General features: G+C 46.6%; 1 protein-coding gene across 1 annotated transcript in view; it reads right to left on the reverse strand.

The window, feature by feature from the left end:
- The window catches only part of LOC127228478 (transcription elongation regulator 1-like protein), a 64,832-nt gene extending 47,764 nt beyond the window's left edge, over positions 1-17,068 (reverse strand). The window contains exons 1-3 of the mRNA XM_051193238.1: positions 16,936-17,068; positions 13,110-13,198; positions 1,819-1,973 (exon numbers count right to left, since the gene is read on the reverse strand). Of these exons, the coding sequence (XP_051049195.1) occupies positions 1,819-1,973; positions 13,110-13,198; positions 16,936-16,986 (295 nt within the window). The 5' untranslated portion in view covers positions 16,987-17,068. The remainder of the gene's footprint in view (positions 1-1,818; positions 1,974-13,109; positions 13,199-16,935) is intronic.
- Positions 17,069-17,556: the final 488 nt, after the last annotated feature.

Genomic DNA, 17,556 nt, shown 5'->3' on the forward strand with positions numbered 1-17,556 from the left:
CTAAGAAGTGTGGTCCCTGTTGGTGGGATAAAATGGAGCACTAACCTATTTGACCTGGGTGATTGGGGTTCCTTTCCTCTGCCATGGCCCCCTTCCCAGATGATGCTGTAGAGGCTCTGGAGACACCTCCTTGCTTCTTCAGATCTGGCCTGATTTGCTTCAAACAACAGAAGCAGGACAGAACTGTACATTCAACTCTTAATAACTTCCTTTCTTTCTCATTCCCACCAGTCCTTTGGGCAAAACCAAAAGAGCACACGCAGGTTTTGGGAAGTCACATCTTGTAAAAGGTGCAAAGAGCAGCAGCAGCATCCATGGAGGCAAATGAAATCATTTCCAGGAAAAACCATGCCAACTACTTCTCGAAGGATCTGAAACTCTCCCGCTCTTTCTGACCCATGCACCTTATTTTGTCTGAGAGCCGGAAGCGACTGATCTGTAGGGCTTGTAAAGACACTCTGGTGATGAAAATGTTCCCTCTAATTCAGATGTCATTTCATCAAAAGAGAAAAACACAGTCACAAGTCCAGTCTCATCGTCCCTGAACACGGGGACATTTTAATATTTTTTCTTTTATTTTTTCCCTGGTAAAATATACACCTAAGACATCTTTATTTTTCTTTCATCAGCTGGAAGACTCTCTGGGGAACGTTCCTCTTAAGTGGAATAGACATCCTACATCGTTGTTTCTCATTAATTTAAGAACAAATCCAGTTTCCTAAGAGCAACCACTTCCATGCCCCTCAGACCTGTGAAGAGAGCTAAGAGGAGCTTAATATGCTGGCTTCTAATTGGCTCTGATTTAACTGTCAGTGTAAGCTGCTGTCCTCTTGTTCAGGTACAGATAATGTAAAATAAAAAAAAAAAGAAAACACACACAACCAACCTTATAAAATACCTTCTAAGATTAAGCAACAATTTCCTTTTAAAAAGTCAAGATTTCATGTCCATCATTCTGGCCTTTTAGACTGTATAACCACTCTCAGCATGGAAAATAAGGCCAGCCTGGTGTGGGGCTATAATCTCATCCACTTGGACAACTGAGGCAGAAAGATTGAAAGGTCAAAGCATTTTGGAACTACAGTATGAGTTCAAGGACATCCCAGGCAACTTAGTGAGATCCTGTTTCCAAATAACAAGTGAAAAGAGGCTCGAGGTACAGCTCAGTGGTCAGTAGAACATTTGTCTAACATGTGTGAGACATGCACAGTCTCCAGCACCCCCCTGAAATGATGCTTTGTTAATCCATGTACTTGGAGGATAGGGCTGCTCCATGTACCACTCATAAAATGTGCATCTGCCTGAAAAGATGCTTCTGAGAGGATGCTGGATACTCTTCTCCAACCCTGGTCAGAAGCAGCCACCTCCTCGCCTAGCAATCCCTTCTACTGCACAAAAGGCTCCTTGTCCCACCCCCATCTGTGGGCTTCCTTTAATACATAGCGATGACCTCCATGGTCCAGGGTCTAGAATGATCCATGGGGTGGAAGGAAAACACTCTTATTTGTCTACCTCTGCTCTCCAGTGCAGACAAGAAGGTATATGAAATGAAACCCAAGGACAGCTAGTGACCACCTGCACTGTTCCTGCACTAATGACCTCATGGGATGCAATGAGAAACCTAAGCCCACCACTTGAAAGGGTCATGTCTTCAGTGGGAAGTGTCATGGAAACTTAATTTGTGAGTCTACAGTCCTCAACATGACTCCATTATAACCACTTCCCAATGTAACCAGGAACAGCATCAGTTCCTGCTCCTGCCCCCCCAAAAAAAGAGCACAGCTCTTCCCTAGTGCCACCACAATCCCTGTTAATTACTTGCTGAGGCCTCCAGCTTGCGTTTGTGGGGTGGGTCCTCGATGATCCTCTTGAGGTCCCCACGATTCTTCAGGTCCACTGGCTTCTCCCAGACTGACAGCTGCATGGTCGGGTTGAAGAAGAAAACCCGGTCATCACCTGTCCAGACCACACACCTGTGGAAGTTGAAAACTCACCTCAGTCACTTTTAGAGACACTTGGTGAAGAGCAGTGCCCACACCCTTCTCTTAGAATGTCCTTTAGCACTGAACTCCATGGGTTGTAAAGACATTCTTGGAGACATCGAAGATGATGGCGGAGCCCTTCCTTGGGGACACTGTGTGCTCCTGCTCACACTTCTTCATTTGGTTAAGCGGTTTTATTTTCATCCCCTTTCAGCAGGAAGGATTCCACGTTCAGAGATGCCAAGAAACCTTCCAAGACCACAGAAAGCCACACCCTCCCCAGCTCAGTATACTGCCCAACTCAGTTCAATGATATTTTATCTCAGACCTGGGTGCCTGTGTCCCCAGCTCTAGGTGTCTATTTCACTGCCACCCCATTCCACCCTGCACTTCCATCAAGGAGTACATCCAGCTGAGATGATAAATGGACCACTTGACCCAGCCACTGAGCCCATTCTGCTCACCATGTTCACTTTTACAAAAGCCTCACACTTTCATATATAGACACATAAGATAGAGGGAAGGAATGGTGTGTTGTTATGAAACACCTTGAGAGAATGAGAAACAGAGATAGACACAGAGAAAGAGATCCCTGGCCACTGGCCTTGTATGTCTGCTGTTCTTAGGCAGCTACAGACAGTTAGCCTGACCAAGGCCGATTTCAGATCCAGACATCCCTTCAAACTTACCTTGGGCATGGCACCCCTCCCTGGCCTCAACTTTCCATAGTGGTGTCTGCGAGGCCTCTAGTTATTCCCCATGATTCTCTGTGCTACAGAAAAGGGTAGGACAGGCTGTGCACACAAAAGCCATGTCCAAGAGAGGACCCCCGGGCACCTGGAAAGTACAGTGAGACACTGCTGGGCCTTCAACATCTTGTTCACATACCACCCTAGAAGGCTAGACATGCTTGTTTGCATAGAAGGATCTGCTCCATGTTTAGGCTAGTTATCTTTGTTCCATGAGCTGTGTTGAGTGCCCAAAGCTGGTTCCCATGTGCTAACAACTGGCTGCATTAGGACCCTAATGACTTGAGGCAGCCATCAGATATCTTGATCAGGCCAGGTTCCATAATGGACCAGATTAGAATGAGTCTTCAAAATACCCCCATTCAGATCCTACAAATAGGTTGCCCCACATGACAAAAAGTATTTAGATTAAGATATGAGTCATAGATGGGTCCAAAATGCCTTCATGGGGTCCATGTGAGGGAGTAGGAGACATGTGGATAGAATTAGAGAACACACACAAGCATATGTGCACATACTCATATGTATATGTATATACATGTGCATTCACATACACATGCATACACTTTCACATACATGCACACACTTTCATACTTATACACACACACACACACACACACACACACACACACGCAGAGAATAACAGGGAGGTGCCATATTACTGGCCTTGAAGGTGAAAGAAAAGCCACAAACCCAGAAATTAGGTGTTCCTAAAAACCTGGAATAGACAAGGACATAAATCTGAGATCTGCCCCTCCAGGTATGCCCATTGTCCTTGTTTCCATGATGTTCCAGACTCTGCTCCTATAAAGATCTGTAGTCTGGATGTAGGACAGAGCAGCCTAGAGAGTGGATCCTTGGTGATTCTTGCATGGCTATCCAGGAAAGCCTTTGTGCATAGCTCATTTCTCTCCAGTAGTAAAGGTACCAAAGAGCCACTTTCTCCAGCAATTGCTAGTGACTTGTGAACTCCACAACCCTTAGAAGCTGGTCTTTGTGGACCAACTAATGGGACTTCACCCTTGGGAACCCTAAGTGTGGTGTCACCACCCATTAAGCAGCACCCAATATCATCAGCTATGTGTTCAGAGCTTTGACTACGACGGCTTGGTTTTGATATTTGAAAGAACACTGTGACCTGTCTTCTCGCCTCCTGTCTTACAGCACTGGGCTTGCTCTTGCCCTTCCAGGGAACACAAGATAGCCCTACTTTACCATCATTGTCAATAGGGGAGGGCAGTGGAGGCTGTTTTATTCTGAGTGTCTACCTCTCTAGTGGAAATGGGAGCATAGAGAAGGAGCACTGTGTCCTGTACCCAAGGCCTTGCCTTCATACTACCTTGGTCTGTAGCAAGCTCAGAGATGTAGGTTCTCTGACATCCTCACTGGGCTTGGAGGGAGGCTATGTTGTGTGCAATACAGAAGCTAGGGCATGAGAAGTCTTACTGAGTGTCTAACTTCCAGTTCCCACTCTTACATAAGTTGCTGCCAGGACTCTGATCATGGTCACTGTTGTGACCCCTTCCCACACATCTATTTTATTGGGTAGGGATGCACAGGAATCTGGATTCTCTGGCATGGCTTTCTGAAGTCCTTCATTGTCTGAAGATAGTTAAAAGGGGACAGAACACAGCTGGGCTCCACAGACAGCCCCTGTCCTCTGAATCCTGGTCTTTTTCTTCTCCTTCTCTGGAGACCCATCAGGGGCATGTAGCCCTTACATCTGTCTCCCATTCACTGTGTCTGAGGAGCCCCATGCAAGATAATCCCTATGCTGGGAAAGGGCTAAGCATCCAGGAGAGTTTGGTGTCAGCAGCTGAGGGGACAACAGTGGAGGTAGGCCCTTATCTTCCCAATACCTTCTGCTTGGTTTTCAGGTCCAAGGCCCAGGCTCTCCCAGGAGGCCTGCCATGGAAGTAAATGATGAGAAATGCTTACTGAGAAGTGTCCAGCCAATTACCATCTGCTGGTCTGAGAATGCATTGGCATGTTTAATTAATGCCCAAATGTAGAGGTATTTGAATGAGATTTACTAGGGAAGAGGACTTGGGAGAAGGGGCAGAGGACCCAGGAAGGGGAGGATGTACAAGTGAATGTCAACTTTCAAAGAGACAGAATTTGGGGTGATGCTGAGGCAGGAGGGGGAGGGGGGCACATGCAGCAGCCTCAGCCAATCCTAGCCCCCCACAGGGTTCTAGCAGGCTCTCCTAATGTGGAACAGATGGAGCTCTGCAGGTGGTCTGCAGAAACCCCTAGCTGTCCAGAAGGCTGGGGGTGACACACTGACTTCTGGAAAGGCTCTGGTCAGAGAACGGGATTGGGCATAAGAGGACGAGAGGAGTGAGAAGCTGAAATCAGATAAATGAAGACAATTCCTCTGCCTCTCGGTGGAGGTGAGCAGGAATCCTGCCCCAGAGTGCTGGAGTTTAATCACAACAGGCTGTCAGCTGTGGGCCCTGGGCTACCCCATAGAGATTCCCCATCAACTGGAAAGGTGGGCACCTGTACTTGGACAGTCAGCTTCCATGTTGGGTCTAGACAGACACATCTAGGCAGGTGGATCCATATAGGTGGTCCAGGAAATTACGTAGTAGGAGTCTCTCCTACCGAAGGCTCCCAAGACCTTAGGCTAAACAACAGATGAGAGCTCCTGGGCACATGGTCTCCAGTGGAGGGAGCAAAGGGCAGGGCTGTGCAGGTTAGAGTGGCCTCCAGAAGGGGCCACCTGAATCTCACCACAGACCAAAGCAACGCAAGGGAGCTAGACTCCTTGCCTTCTGCAACAGTGTTCCTTTCCCTCAAGTCAAAGATGCAAGGACTCTTGAGGACACTATCTCAAAAGTCTTTCTTCTTGGAGGCCCAGGTCAGCATCTCTGGGTTCTCAAGTGTCTTCTCCATATCTCCCAAGCTCTCTCATCCACCAAGTAAACAGACTTCATACCTCAAGATTTACATTTATTTGCCCAAATTACCTCAGGCCTCATTTTCACAAAGATGAATCTTGGTTGCACATTCTGAGTTTTGTGGGAGGCGGTGGCTGAGCTCAAGTGCAAAGCCACACCAGTGCATCCCACCTCAAGAAGAGCTGGCTCTCTGTGGTACCTCAAGGAGGAGGGAACATCGCCTGCTTCCCATCTTGCCACCACCAAACTTCTAAAGCCAGGGAGGAATGGAGCTAATTAGAGGCTTAATGGAGCATTAGTGTCTAGGGGGAGGAGTGACAATTAACACAGTACACATTTATATCCAGGCTGCAAAGACCCAGTTCCTGTGCCCGGGGGAAGCATGTGGAATTGAACTGAGGACCAGTGACAGGTAAATAGATGTGGCTCCCAGGAGGAAATCTGCCCAGCCACTTGTTCCAGTTGGTTTCAACTAGACGGAGCTGGCTATGACATGCAAAATTAATTTTATGTTTCATTTTATGCCCATTTTAAATACATGGATAGCTCCTCTTCTCTAATCATACCACATAATTCCTGGATGGCAGCCATATCCCTCTTCTCGAAAAATGTCCCCAGATCCCGGAGGATGTAATTAGTGCACTGGAGTTATTTAAATCTGATACAGGATCCCTACACCGAGAAGCCCCTTGTGTAGAGATCTGGTGGTGGTGTTTTGTTCTAGAAAAGGGTTTTTAGTAATGAAGTCGCCCTTTGAACAGCAAATTCTGACATGTGGGAGAATCACTGTTGCTCAGCCCACTGAAGTGGGAAATCGAGTCTGGCCTGCTGCCTCCATGAACCCTGGACAAACATACTTGTGGCTTCTTGCTCTATGGACTCTGCCCACCATGCTCTGTTCATGACTTCCAGATAAAGCTTAGAACTCAATGGCTCTGGTTTGCCATCAATGGAAAAGCAGCTCCCCTGTCCCCTTTGCTGTTGTCTCTACAGGGGACCAACCCGGACAGGGCTCTGGATCCTCTGTGGCCCAGTTTCAGGAGAAGAAGGGGACCATGAGGCTCGTGGAGGCTGATCAAGGAGATGAGAAAAACATACTTTCCAACCCTACCACTTTGGCCATGCTTCCCCCCACCCCATTTACTTCAGAGTGAATTCACGGGGAATAGGGGCATTGTATGTGATACTCAGGACAGGGATAAAGGGCAGCTGACACATGAGTGTCAGAAGCACTGTGCTTGAGAATGCTTATAGCTTTATGACATGACTGTCACATCCCCCATACTAAGGTTGGTCCAACAGTGATGCTTGCCAGAGGAATGTTTCTCAGGGATCTGGAGAGGTATAACGTGGAATTGAGGCCAGGCTCCTGAAGGCAAAGCCTCAGCACCTTCCATGTACTTCTTTTTCTGCGCCTTACTTTCTGAGGTGGGAGTGGGCAGGGGCGAGGAGAGAGGGCTGTGGGAGAGTTGAGGAAGTCCTGCCTGCTGCTCACATGCCTTCTTACTGTGGTGCCCAGAGCGGCCACAGGAATGATTCCTCACGGTGTGCCAACCTGCACACTCAGGGCTTGTCCTTTGTGGCTTCTTTGTCCTTGACATGTCACAGCTAGCTATCTTTAGCTGCTTCCTTTGCTCAGATTTCATCATTCTATGAGTGATCAATTAGCAGTAACAGACAAGCACTTAGTTTTGGGCCTTTCAGAGCATGGGCACAGACCCTCATCTCTACACATGGCCCAGGTTATCTCCAAGGAACCATGTAGGCCAACCCAGCAGGAGTTCAGAGCTGCCTAAGGATCTTTTTTGTGAGGGCATAAAACCTCCCTCCACCCTCCTTTGCCTTTCTCTACCAGGGTCCCAGCTTTTCACAAGCTACAGCTGTAAACAGCTACCCTGACCTTTGACCTCCCTACTCAGTCTAAAACAATCAAAACCACAGATGAAGTGCCACAGTGGGTCCTACAGGCCTACCACTGTTTCAGGACTCTAGTAAACCTTCATGGAGATTGATGAAACACCTGGAGCTGGGAGCTGCACATTCCCCCCTCCACCCACCCAGGAGGCCACCTCCAGAGGCCACTTAAGACTGGGTCTAAGCGGTGGCTTCCTCCTGCCTCCTCCTCCATCTGCCATAACTAAGCACTTTGACATTTAATTCAGCATTCAGCTCCCCTCCCCAGCAGTAACACCTTACCTGTCCCTTCTCTGACATAATAAAAGGCTCAATTATGCAAAGGGGACAAAGTGACATTTGGTTTCCCTTCAGCAGTATGTACTCAAAGAAGAGTGATGCTTGCTCTCAGCTGAGAGAGCGTGATCACATGCCACATGAAAAATGGGCGCTGCACTGATGTGGCCCAGCCCGATTCTCCCTTAATAACTGTGATTCCTAATCACCTCGCTCTCCAGTCAGTGCCAGCCATGCCTGGGGAACCCCTCCCTTCTCTCTGAAGCCGTTCTGCCAACATCATCCAACAACATGCTTCCATGCAGACCCCTTTAAAGTCAAACAAAGGCAACACTTACTTATACACCCAGTGACTCTACTCTTTAAAAACGTTATAAGCAATTAATTGGTAGCCATGATAGTCTAAAACTGTCAAGTGAAGTCAGAATAAAAGCCATGCTATTAACACGAAACCAGGAACAATGTGCCTAGGATAGCTGACTCCAAGAGCCACACCTGTAATGTTTCTACCCAAACATCTCTAACCCAATGTGGACTACCCACCATTGGCCGTTCAGTGGGACAAGAGGGACCAGGCTGGTGGCAACAAGCCACACTCACCGGCCCAGTTCTCAGCACCTTAACTGTCTGTGCCTCTTAGGACAAGAGCTAAGAATGAGGGATCAGCCTTGGTAGGAGGCGCTGCCTGTGACAGCACCATGTCCCTTGACCCCTTGGCAGCACACTTCTTTCTCTTCCTACATCACTTCATGAAGAACTTTGTTGATAAGTCGCTGGTAAAGATTGAACTACATCAATCTGGACTTTCTTAGAAAAGTGAAATCATGTGAAATGTTCGGTACACATCGCTGAAATTTCATGAAAATAGCTAATTATTTATAAATCCATAATCTCTAAAATGACTCTCAGATGCTAATTAATCATTGATGTTGACATTTATTGCCCTTTGAGCTAAAGCCTCATGGATTTTACACTTTGTTTAGCCATTACCTTTGAAATGTCCCCGTGTCATCAATAATTGCAAGAAAAGTATTTCAGTGTTAAACAGAAGAAAGGTTCAGTTCCCTCGGCAACACCAGGGGTTCACGCTCAGCCTCCTCACAGGTGAGGCCTCACTTTGTGGATGTACACACTTCCCTCCTCAGCATCTTAAAATCTGTGTCTGGATTCTGGGTTCATTCAAAACACCCAAGAGCACTGAGCTCCCTGCCTGCCCTTCTGAAATGGAGATTTGGAGCCAGGAAACATCTTTAATGGTTGAACTGTCACCCACCGTGAGAGGACAATGGGCAGAACTCTGGATCCACTCTTATTCTGGGGTTGACTTTGTGTTTCTAGGATTACACTAATGGGTCTGGGGAGAGTATCTGTCTGGCCATCTCTTGGTAATTACACTGTAGGAGGGTATCCTACATAGTTATGAAGGCCTTGGGATGCTCTGGCTCACTTTTGGCTTACTTAGTTCTTAGCATAGAGTGGCCCCATGAGTAGGGGCCTCTTATACTTTTAAAGCCATTTATTCAACCTGACCAGTTCCTTGGATGTTTTACACAGGGTAGATGCAAACAAGAAACACAATGCAAAGTTTCAACCTTCAGTCTTTGATCAAAAAGTCCCCCACACCTGCACATGAGACTTGAGGTCTTGCTTACTGGAAGTCCTATCAAACATTGTTTCTCAGCTCAGTTTGCTTAAGTGTGCAGACAGAATAGAACAGCAACAGGTTGCCTAGCATTTTCCAATATCCTGTTTGCTCTAGTTACAGCCTCCCAGGCAGTTCTGAGGCTCGGTGTGATGCCTTCTGCATCCATCCATGCCAGCTCTGTCTCTGTGGAAACCTCCCAGCCAGGAATCCTCCTTGTCTTTTGTTCTGAGATTTCTATTCTTCTAACAATGTGTCTCCTTCCAGGATCTAAGTCAGACTGGTTGCTAATATTTTCCCACTAATCCTGCTGGTCCAATCCTATTGGGTAGGAGATGCTCCATTGTGGGGCCAAAATGAACAAGATTCCCCCAGACACCAGAGGAACACTCAGGTCACTGGTTATTAGTAAAGAGACTTGCTCTGGAGGCCTCTGGAGCTTCTTCTGTCACTCTGCTACATGTCATGTCAGCTGACACTCTACTTAATGCCTTGTTACTTACAATGACTGAAGACCCTGGGATTCTGTAGTGTGATCCCCAGAGACTCTGCTGACCCGTTCCTATTTGCAACTTCTATAGGGAATGATGTGCCCTGACCCCGGCTGCAGGACCCTAGCCTTTGTCCTGCTTTACTACCTGCTACAGAAATGTCTGGGTCTCAGAGCAGTGAATAACCAGAGTCCTGGGGGCTAACAGAAAACCGTGGTCTGCCCACAGCCAATGAGTGTACCTCCAGGAGATGTTGTAGGGGTGACTGTGACCTCAGCCTCCCACTGCTGAGACAGAGGTCCCAGAGTTCCCTGGGTGTGGGCAGTGATTGCATCCATATTCATCGATGCTGGTGATGGGGTATCACCACCTCCCATGCTGCACTTTTCTTGAGCCTGCCCATGTCCACCAAAGAGCTTTCTGCACTCTGACTTGAATGGAGTTAGTTCAAGGTGACAGCTCCTTTCTGAGGTGAGGGTGCTGTTATACCACTATTGCAAATGGTATATGTGAACAGAGATAGCTAAAGGAGACATATTGCTGCTCCTGTACCTCTGGGGATTCCCAGAGTACCTGGCTTGCCAGGGACAGCCTGACATTGGTGAACCCAAGAGTGTGATGGCAGCAATGGCTTGAGATAATAGAGATGATTGTCAAGGCTCTCCATGAGGAGGAGCACCACCCCTGGGGCACATGCACACAGCTCCGTACGTGGAGGAACTCTGTTTCGGGGGAAGTCAGCCATGGCTTCCCACATGGAGAGGCACCATCCCTGAGCAGACTGTCGTCAGCAAGATGCCAGGTTTAATGAGGCTGTCCTCCAGGTACCCACAAAATCCCTCTCAGCCATACTAACAGCAGATGTCAGAACTGGAAGCTGCTAGTCTTAATGGCATATCCAGGTTCCTCTACTACTCAGAGCAAGGAAGAATCCCATCTCCAGTCTGGTGTGATCTTCCAGAACACATAGATCCTTAACTAAAGGGCCATGGTATAAGGCAAGATACTCGAGATTAAGCAGAGCTGAAGTTAGGAACGCACCAAGAAAGGGATGCAAGGAAAAGAGCACCACCCTCCTCACCCTCTGTAATACTGCACAGATTCATGAGGAGGCCTAATTCTGATTGGTCTATGGAATAGAGCCCCACCATCCATGTACAGGTGTTTAGTGTTTCTCCTGTAGTATGGTATCCTGTGCACTGCCCAGATGGGCTCTGCTGCAGTCCCACTACTAATACCTTGTCAATCAGAGAGGAGAAGGCCAGGAGGTGCCTTCCACCAGCCTAAGGCAGCAGGGCAGGCAGGGTTTTGTATATCCAGTGGTGCCTCTGTGGCTCTGTCCCTGCTTTTAGGCCTGAACCCTCTCCAACTGCAGCTCAGTATCACAGCCAACCGGATGAAGGGCCTCCTAGTAAATGGCACCACACCCTTGTTCACCCCATCTTCTAGAACAATCCTGAACTTGGGGACTCCACTCTCAGAAACCTACAATAATCTTTTATGGTCCTTTTCCTGGGATATAATGTTGTATTCCAACCCCCATCACTCTGTGCTTCCCAAATGCCTGATGTAGCAAGGATAAATAGAGGTCATTTATTTATATCATAGTCATGTGATAGTCAAGGGACCCCTGCTACACAAGGTAAGAAGGCTCACATTCTGACTTAACTCAGAGGCCAAGAATCCTCACTCAGAGAGCGGGAAACCCATGAGCCTTGCTGAATATCAACCTGGCCCATTTCCCATTCTTCCCTGTATCCACTGTATCAGAGGAAAGCAAGACCTATCCAAATATGTCTTCATAAGGACACTGCCATGGAAATAGAACAACAAGTTGGGCATCTTCTGAGTAGGAAAATATATTCAGTTGCCAGGTTCCAAAAAAGGCATAAGCCCTGTCCCACCCCAGGGCCTTGTGAATCTCTTCCATCTCATAGCTCCTGCGTCATATTCTTTGTAATAAAACTGCAATCATAGCTAATCGCAGTTAAGCACTTTAGCGAGTCCTGTGAGTCATTCTGAAGAATTGTCACTAAAATCGAGGGGAGGCAGTGGGAGGCCCTGGATTTGTAGTCAGCTAGACTAAATGCAAGTAGCTTGCTGAGGCTTCCTGCTGAATAACATCTATGTGAAATAGTCTCTCAGGGCTGAGTCTTTAAGCCCAGAGGTCTGATGTCAACTTGTAATCTAGTATCTAGAGTTAGAATTGAACAATAGACTGAGAGTACTGGGGGCCATGAGCTTGGGAAAGCAGCACCTAATCACTCCCAGAGACAAAGCAGAATGTGGGGAACAGGAGGTCACTAATGCTACAATATGGACACTACCCTGAAATGAGAGAAAGGATACCTTTTCTGGCTACAAAGCTCAAAAAACCCTGCACAATGAGCAAGCCGCTTTTCCTGACACATGCCATTGTTATTCTTAGAGAATAGCTGTAGCCTGATGGCTCCATTGTAGCCCCAGGGGGCACCTTACCCTGAGACCCCACTGCAGCCCCCAGAGGGCACATTACCCCCATACCCCATTGCTGTTCCTGGAGGGCACATTACCCTAATGCCATCATTGCTATTTCTCTTAGTTGGATTTAGCCTTTCCTCCCAGCTGTATATTGCACTCCAATTGTCAGGTTTTAAAACTAATTTTTACTATAATAACCTTTTTATCCCAGTTCCAAATTACTCCATTAGAAAAGGGCACTTCTAAAAACCAAAGACTGTGGCTCCCTCGTGGAAGGTGCTTTGGAGGAAGGCATACTCAGAGATCAGGAATTCTCTCAGGGCACCTGGAGATAGCGAGACAGAGCTTTAATTAACAGTTACTTCCCGATGCTCCTCCTTCAGCAGAGGGTAGAAAATCCTACATTTACGCTACATTTACCTCAAGCCGTTGACTTTCGCTGTATCTATATGCAACAGCATTGATGTTTTAATTCATACAAATACATCAGGACAGAGAAACCCATCACTTAAGCACCATTTCCCTTTCTGCAGATGTGACAACAGTGGAGAATTATTCCTGCCCTGGGGTAGAGATTTTGTTTTATTAAGCATGATACACCTGAGGAGCATGCACTTTCTCTCTGGTGACATTAAGCAGACTCTGGAATGCGGAGCTGTGTTTTATAGCTCTTGGTTTTAGAGGTGTCTTACCAGGGGGATCCGGGCACAGGTGTGGAGGCCACAGGTCTGTTGCCTTTTGCTGCAGTCTCCTCCCCTCTTACCAGCATGGGTGGAGGCTCCTTTGAGTGAAAAGGGAAGGAGAAAGATGATTGTTTTATTTCTCAACACTCTCTCAGTCCCAGTAACAAAATGGAAAGTAACCAAGCCCCCAGACAGACAGCTGAGTCTGTCTCCAGCAATAACTACTGAGTAAAACATCACAGAGAGGAGGCTCTTAGTTTGGGCAGGCACAAGAAGGTTTGAATTGACAATGGACTGCACTGCAGACATATGTAGAACAACCCACAAAAGGCAGCTTCTGGAGTCCCCGTTTGTCTGCTCTTAGATCCAGAGACAAGAAGTCATGAGAGTACTGCACATCCGTGGGCCAGGGGTAGAAAAATATCACTGAGCTCATACCCAGGACTCATAGGCCGGAGTCACTGTGCCATGAAATCCCTATGTACAGTGACAGAGCACCCCCATGCTGCAAGGTATCCTAGACACAGCCAGGGCTGACATTTAGGCCCATTGTAGCAGAGGAAGTGACAAGCCTACTCCACCCTAGGCTGCCCTGGAACTCATTATATAGCCTAGGATGGACTCACATTTGCAGTGATCCTCTTGTCTTAACCTCTCCAGTACTAGCCTTCTCAGTGCCAGCCACCACACCTGGCTCAAACTGCCATCCTTAAGTGAAAAGAGGCCTAACAGGTTCGGCAGCTCTGGGGGGTGGGTGGGGGTACCTCCACCTTTCTGGGTGCTCAGACAGCTCACAAGGAGTCATTTTTCAAGGTACATGTGATTCCAATGCTCAGCTGGGTTTGGAAAGTGTGACTTCATTTGTTCTCTTCTAGAAAACAAAAGGCTGTATGTATCCCCTAGAAGAAAATGCAGATGTATTCTCTCCAGTCCAAAACAGCAGCAAACGGGCCCTTTCCCATGTTCATTTCAGACAGAACTAGGGCAGGGGAGGCCAATCTTGTTTGAAATAAAAAACTCTGGACCAATAGGGACCCAGAGCCAAGACTTGTGCTGTCATACTTAGTTGTCCTACCAAGACAGTCACACCTTTTTGTTTCAACAATGGGCTAAGGCCTAATTTCCACCATGAAAGAAAAATATCAAGACAGGAGGGTCTTAAAAAGTGAACAAACATTCATACAATGATGCCATAGGTCTAGGAAAGAAAGGAATGCAGAAAGTATAAATTCTAGGGATAAGGACTTTTCTAGACCCCACCCCCGACAGTTTGCATGGCTTCAATATCAAACTAAGACCACAACAAAGGCCATGGCCTCTCTTTCTATCTGGAAATTCAGGTGAGATTAAAGGACAGGTGTTGTTTCTAATGACAACCTGTTCTCAGCTGAAGGTTACAAAACTGAATATCACCTTGACAATTTAGAACCCGATTTTACTGGCAATGATGCCAATACATTTTAAGGCATGAACAGGAAAATATGACTGCCCACTTGCCCAACCCAATCCAATTGAAGTTAGTAGTCATCCAGTGGCAGAAACACCCAACATAAGGTCAGTGTGAGAAAGGCAGTGGTGGCACCAATGTCTGTCACCAGTGACCAATGCCCAGGACAATACTGCAGCCACAGCTGATTTTCCTTGTTACTCTTCTGGGTAAGGATAAAGGAATGCACTAAGTTATGGATACCCTAGGTATAGAGCTCTAATGTAGTGAGAAAGAACCTTGAGTTACTATAAGAGCCAAGAGCAATGGTTCTCAACCTCCCTAAAGCTGCAGCCCTTTAATTCAGGTCCTTGTGGTGACCATAATATTAATTTGTTGCTACTTCATAAGTGTAATTTTGCTAGTTATGAATTGTGATGTAAGTATCTGATATGCAGATTTCTGATATGTGACACCCTCCCTCAAGAGGTCATGACCTACAAGTTGAGGGTTAAACCTGGAGCTGGAGCAACCCAGAGGTTTAGAGTACACATTTTCCTTGCAAAAGACCTGAATTTGGTTCCCAGTGCTTACTTTGGGCAGCTGACAACTGCCTATAACCCCAGCTCTAGGGAATCCAATGCCTCCTTCTGGCCACCTTAGGCACCCACAGTCACATGCACATATCCACACACAGACACATCATTTAAATTTTTTAAAAATCTTTTTTAAAAGTAAGGAGAAATCCTGAAGAGGTAACTCTGCCTCGTGTAGCTCCTTGGTAAAAATCTTAATAACACAACAAAGATGCTTCACATTGACTGTGTTATGAAGAGGGCCAGACAGTCCCTCTCAACAGGGAAGGACAGCAAACCTGAGATGAGAACAGACAGTAGGAAGAGCACCTGCCCTGTTCTGGTGTGGAGATAAACCTGAGAAGGTGAGTGAAGTTTGTACCCATGATGTACCGTGTATGCGCATCCCGTGTCTTTCTGGGGTCTCTCATAGCCTATGCTCTTTGTGGATGATCCAGCATAATAAACGGTTTTTAATTTACGCAGTTATTCATTACATTCTTAAGTATAAGAACAAAGGTTTTGTGAAATTTTCTAAAGAACTTTCTAGAAGTAGAAAATATCTTTGTTTCCTGTGAGAAAATAAGGTCAGAATAAATAATTAGCTTAACAGGGAGTATTAAGAAGCACTTGTCTTCACAAATATATGTGTGTATATATATGTATTAATATCAGGGTTTATATTGCTAATCCAATTAGGAAAACTGTAGGGGATTTTCATTTGGAAGTTAATTGAACAATAGAACTCAACACGGAGGCTCTGAGTACCAAATAATTCAAGTAAATACGGTAGAATGTAATTTGTGATGAGGCCAACTTCTAAATTTGGTAATGCTAGGATCCTCTCCTACTAATTACTAAGATCTTCTTCATGAGGCTCATGCTGGTTATGATTTCCTGTTGGTGATAAAACTGGCTTATCACAGTGTAAAACTCCTGCTTGACTAGGAAGTAATAAAAGTGAATCAGACTGGCAGAACCCAGTGATAAAGCCAGTATTTATGGATGGCACCAGCGAAACTAGCTGTGTAATTAATATGTAACTCTGGTATAGATGTGCTACTCTCTTCTGGAAAACTCATGCACAAGAACATGTTTTAATCTGCATTATACACCACGCTTGTGATTGGTGTTCACCATTCAGCATCGATACTAGAGTCAGCTAAGAAGTAGGTGAGCTTCAGGTTATGTCCTGGGGGCAGGCTAACTGGGGGGCATGGGCCAGGGAGAATGCAGTGCTCTCATTAAGCATGAGGTAGGAACAATTGAGAAAAGTAAGAGGAGGACATGTTGAAAGGTTCTGTGACACAGATGCTCCAGGACAGTCTGATGAAGGCAGGTGCCCTGGAATGTTATTCTCAAGTGTAGTGAATAGGGAAATACCAGCTCATCCAGAAGCATAACTTTGTAGCCATGTAACAAATGTGTGAAGAGAATGACCTACAATTTCAATATTTAAAGAAAAATAGCCATGCCTTGGGATTTCTTTAACAGTAGAACCTAACTTTGAACTACATGCCAGCAGAAGCCTGCCCCTCATATGTCTTCTCTTCATTCTGAAAATAGACGCAGTGTGAACTTCACTGGAGACCAAGCTCCTTCCCACAGGATCCCATCCATGAGCTCTACTAGGTCAGGGTGCGCTGCCTGACCTTGCCTGGGGTTTGCTCTGCCTCCGGGTGTGAAGTTGCCAGCCTGGGTTCAGCTGTGGTGCAAGGCAGACTGACCAAGCCATTTTGCAGATGCCTGTGAGGAACATGTGTGAGGGTGTACCAGCCCCCAATCTTCCACCTGTAGACTGTGTCTCTATAAAACTCCAAGGGTTGATACTCACCTTGTCGTCTTTGTCTCCCGCCAGGCTTTTTCTCTCTGGGGCACGTAGCATCAGTGCAGGAGGACGACGGGGTGCACGGCTGAGCTCTTTGCTTCTCTCTGTGGGACCAAAACAATGGTCATTAGTATTCCATTTGTCGTGTCAGTCATGATTTGAAAAATTGAGTGAAGATATAAAATTTGGCTTTGAAAAGCCAAATTGATTATCAGTCTACAGGCAGACTCTGGCATCTTGGCCTTCCAGCTGTTGTCTAATGACAATGTTATCCTGACACTGAGCCTCAGAGACATGGGTCTCTCACCTGGTCCCCTTTCTGACTCAACCCAGTGCCACCCACACATCTGTGTCTGTGACTCTTTGCAGTCCTCTTTTTGGCCTTTCTCTGAAGACAGTTGCTGGTCCTACTCTATCCTCCACAATTTTTAGATGAAGAATCCCAGGAAGAATCAGTACATGTAGAGTGTCCCCAATAAAAACCACCCAGGATTGCGGCAGTCCTGCTGGTGAGTCAACAGAAGGTGGGAGGTGCTAAGAATACTGCTAACAAGTGGTTAGTCACTGCCATGGCTCAGCCCAGATGGCCCATATGCAGATCTGGATGCTATTGTTTTACCTGTGCAT

This window comes from Phodopus roborovskii, unplaced genomic scaffold (genome assembly GCF_943737965.1).
Source record: "Phodopus roborovskii unplaced genomic scaffold, PHOROB, whole genome shotgun sequence".
Taxonomy (NCBI): Eukaryota; Metazoa; Chordata; class Mammalia; order Rodentia; family Cricetidae; genus Phodopus; species Phodopus roborovskii.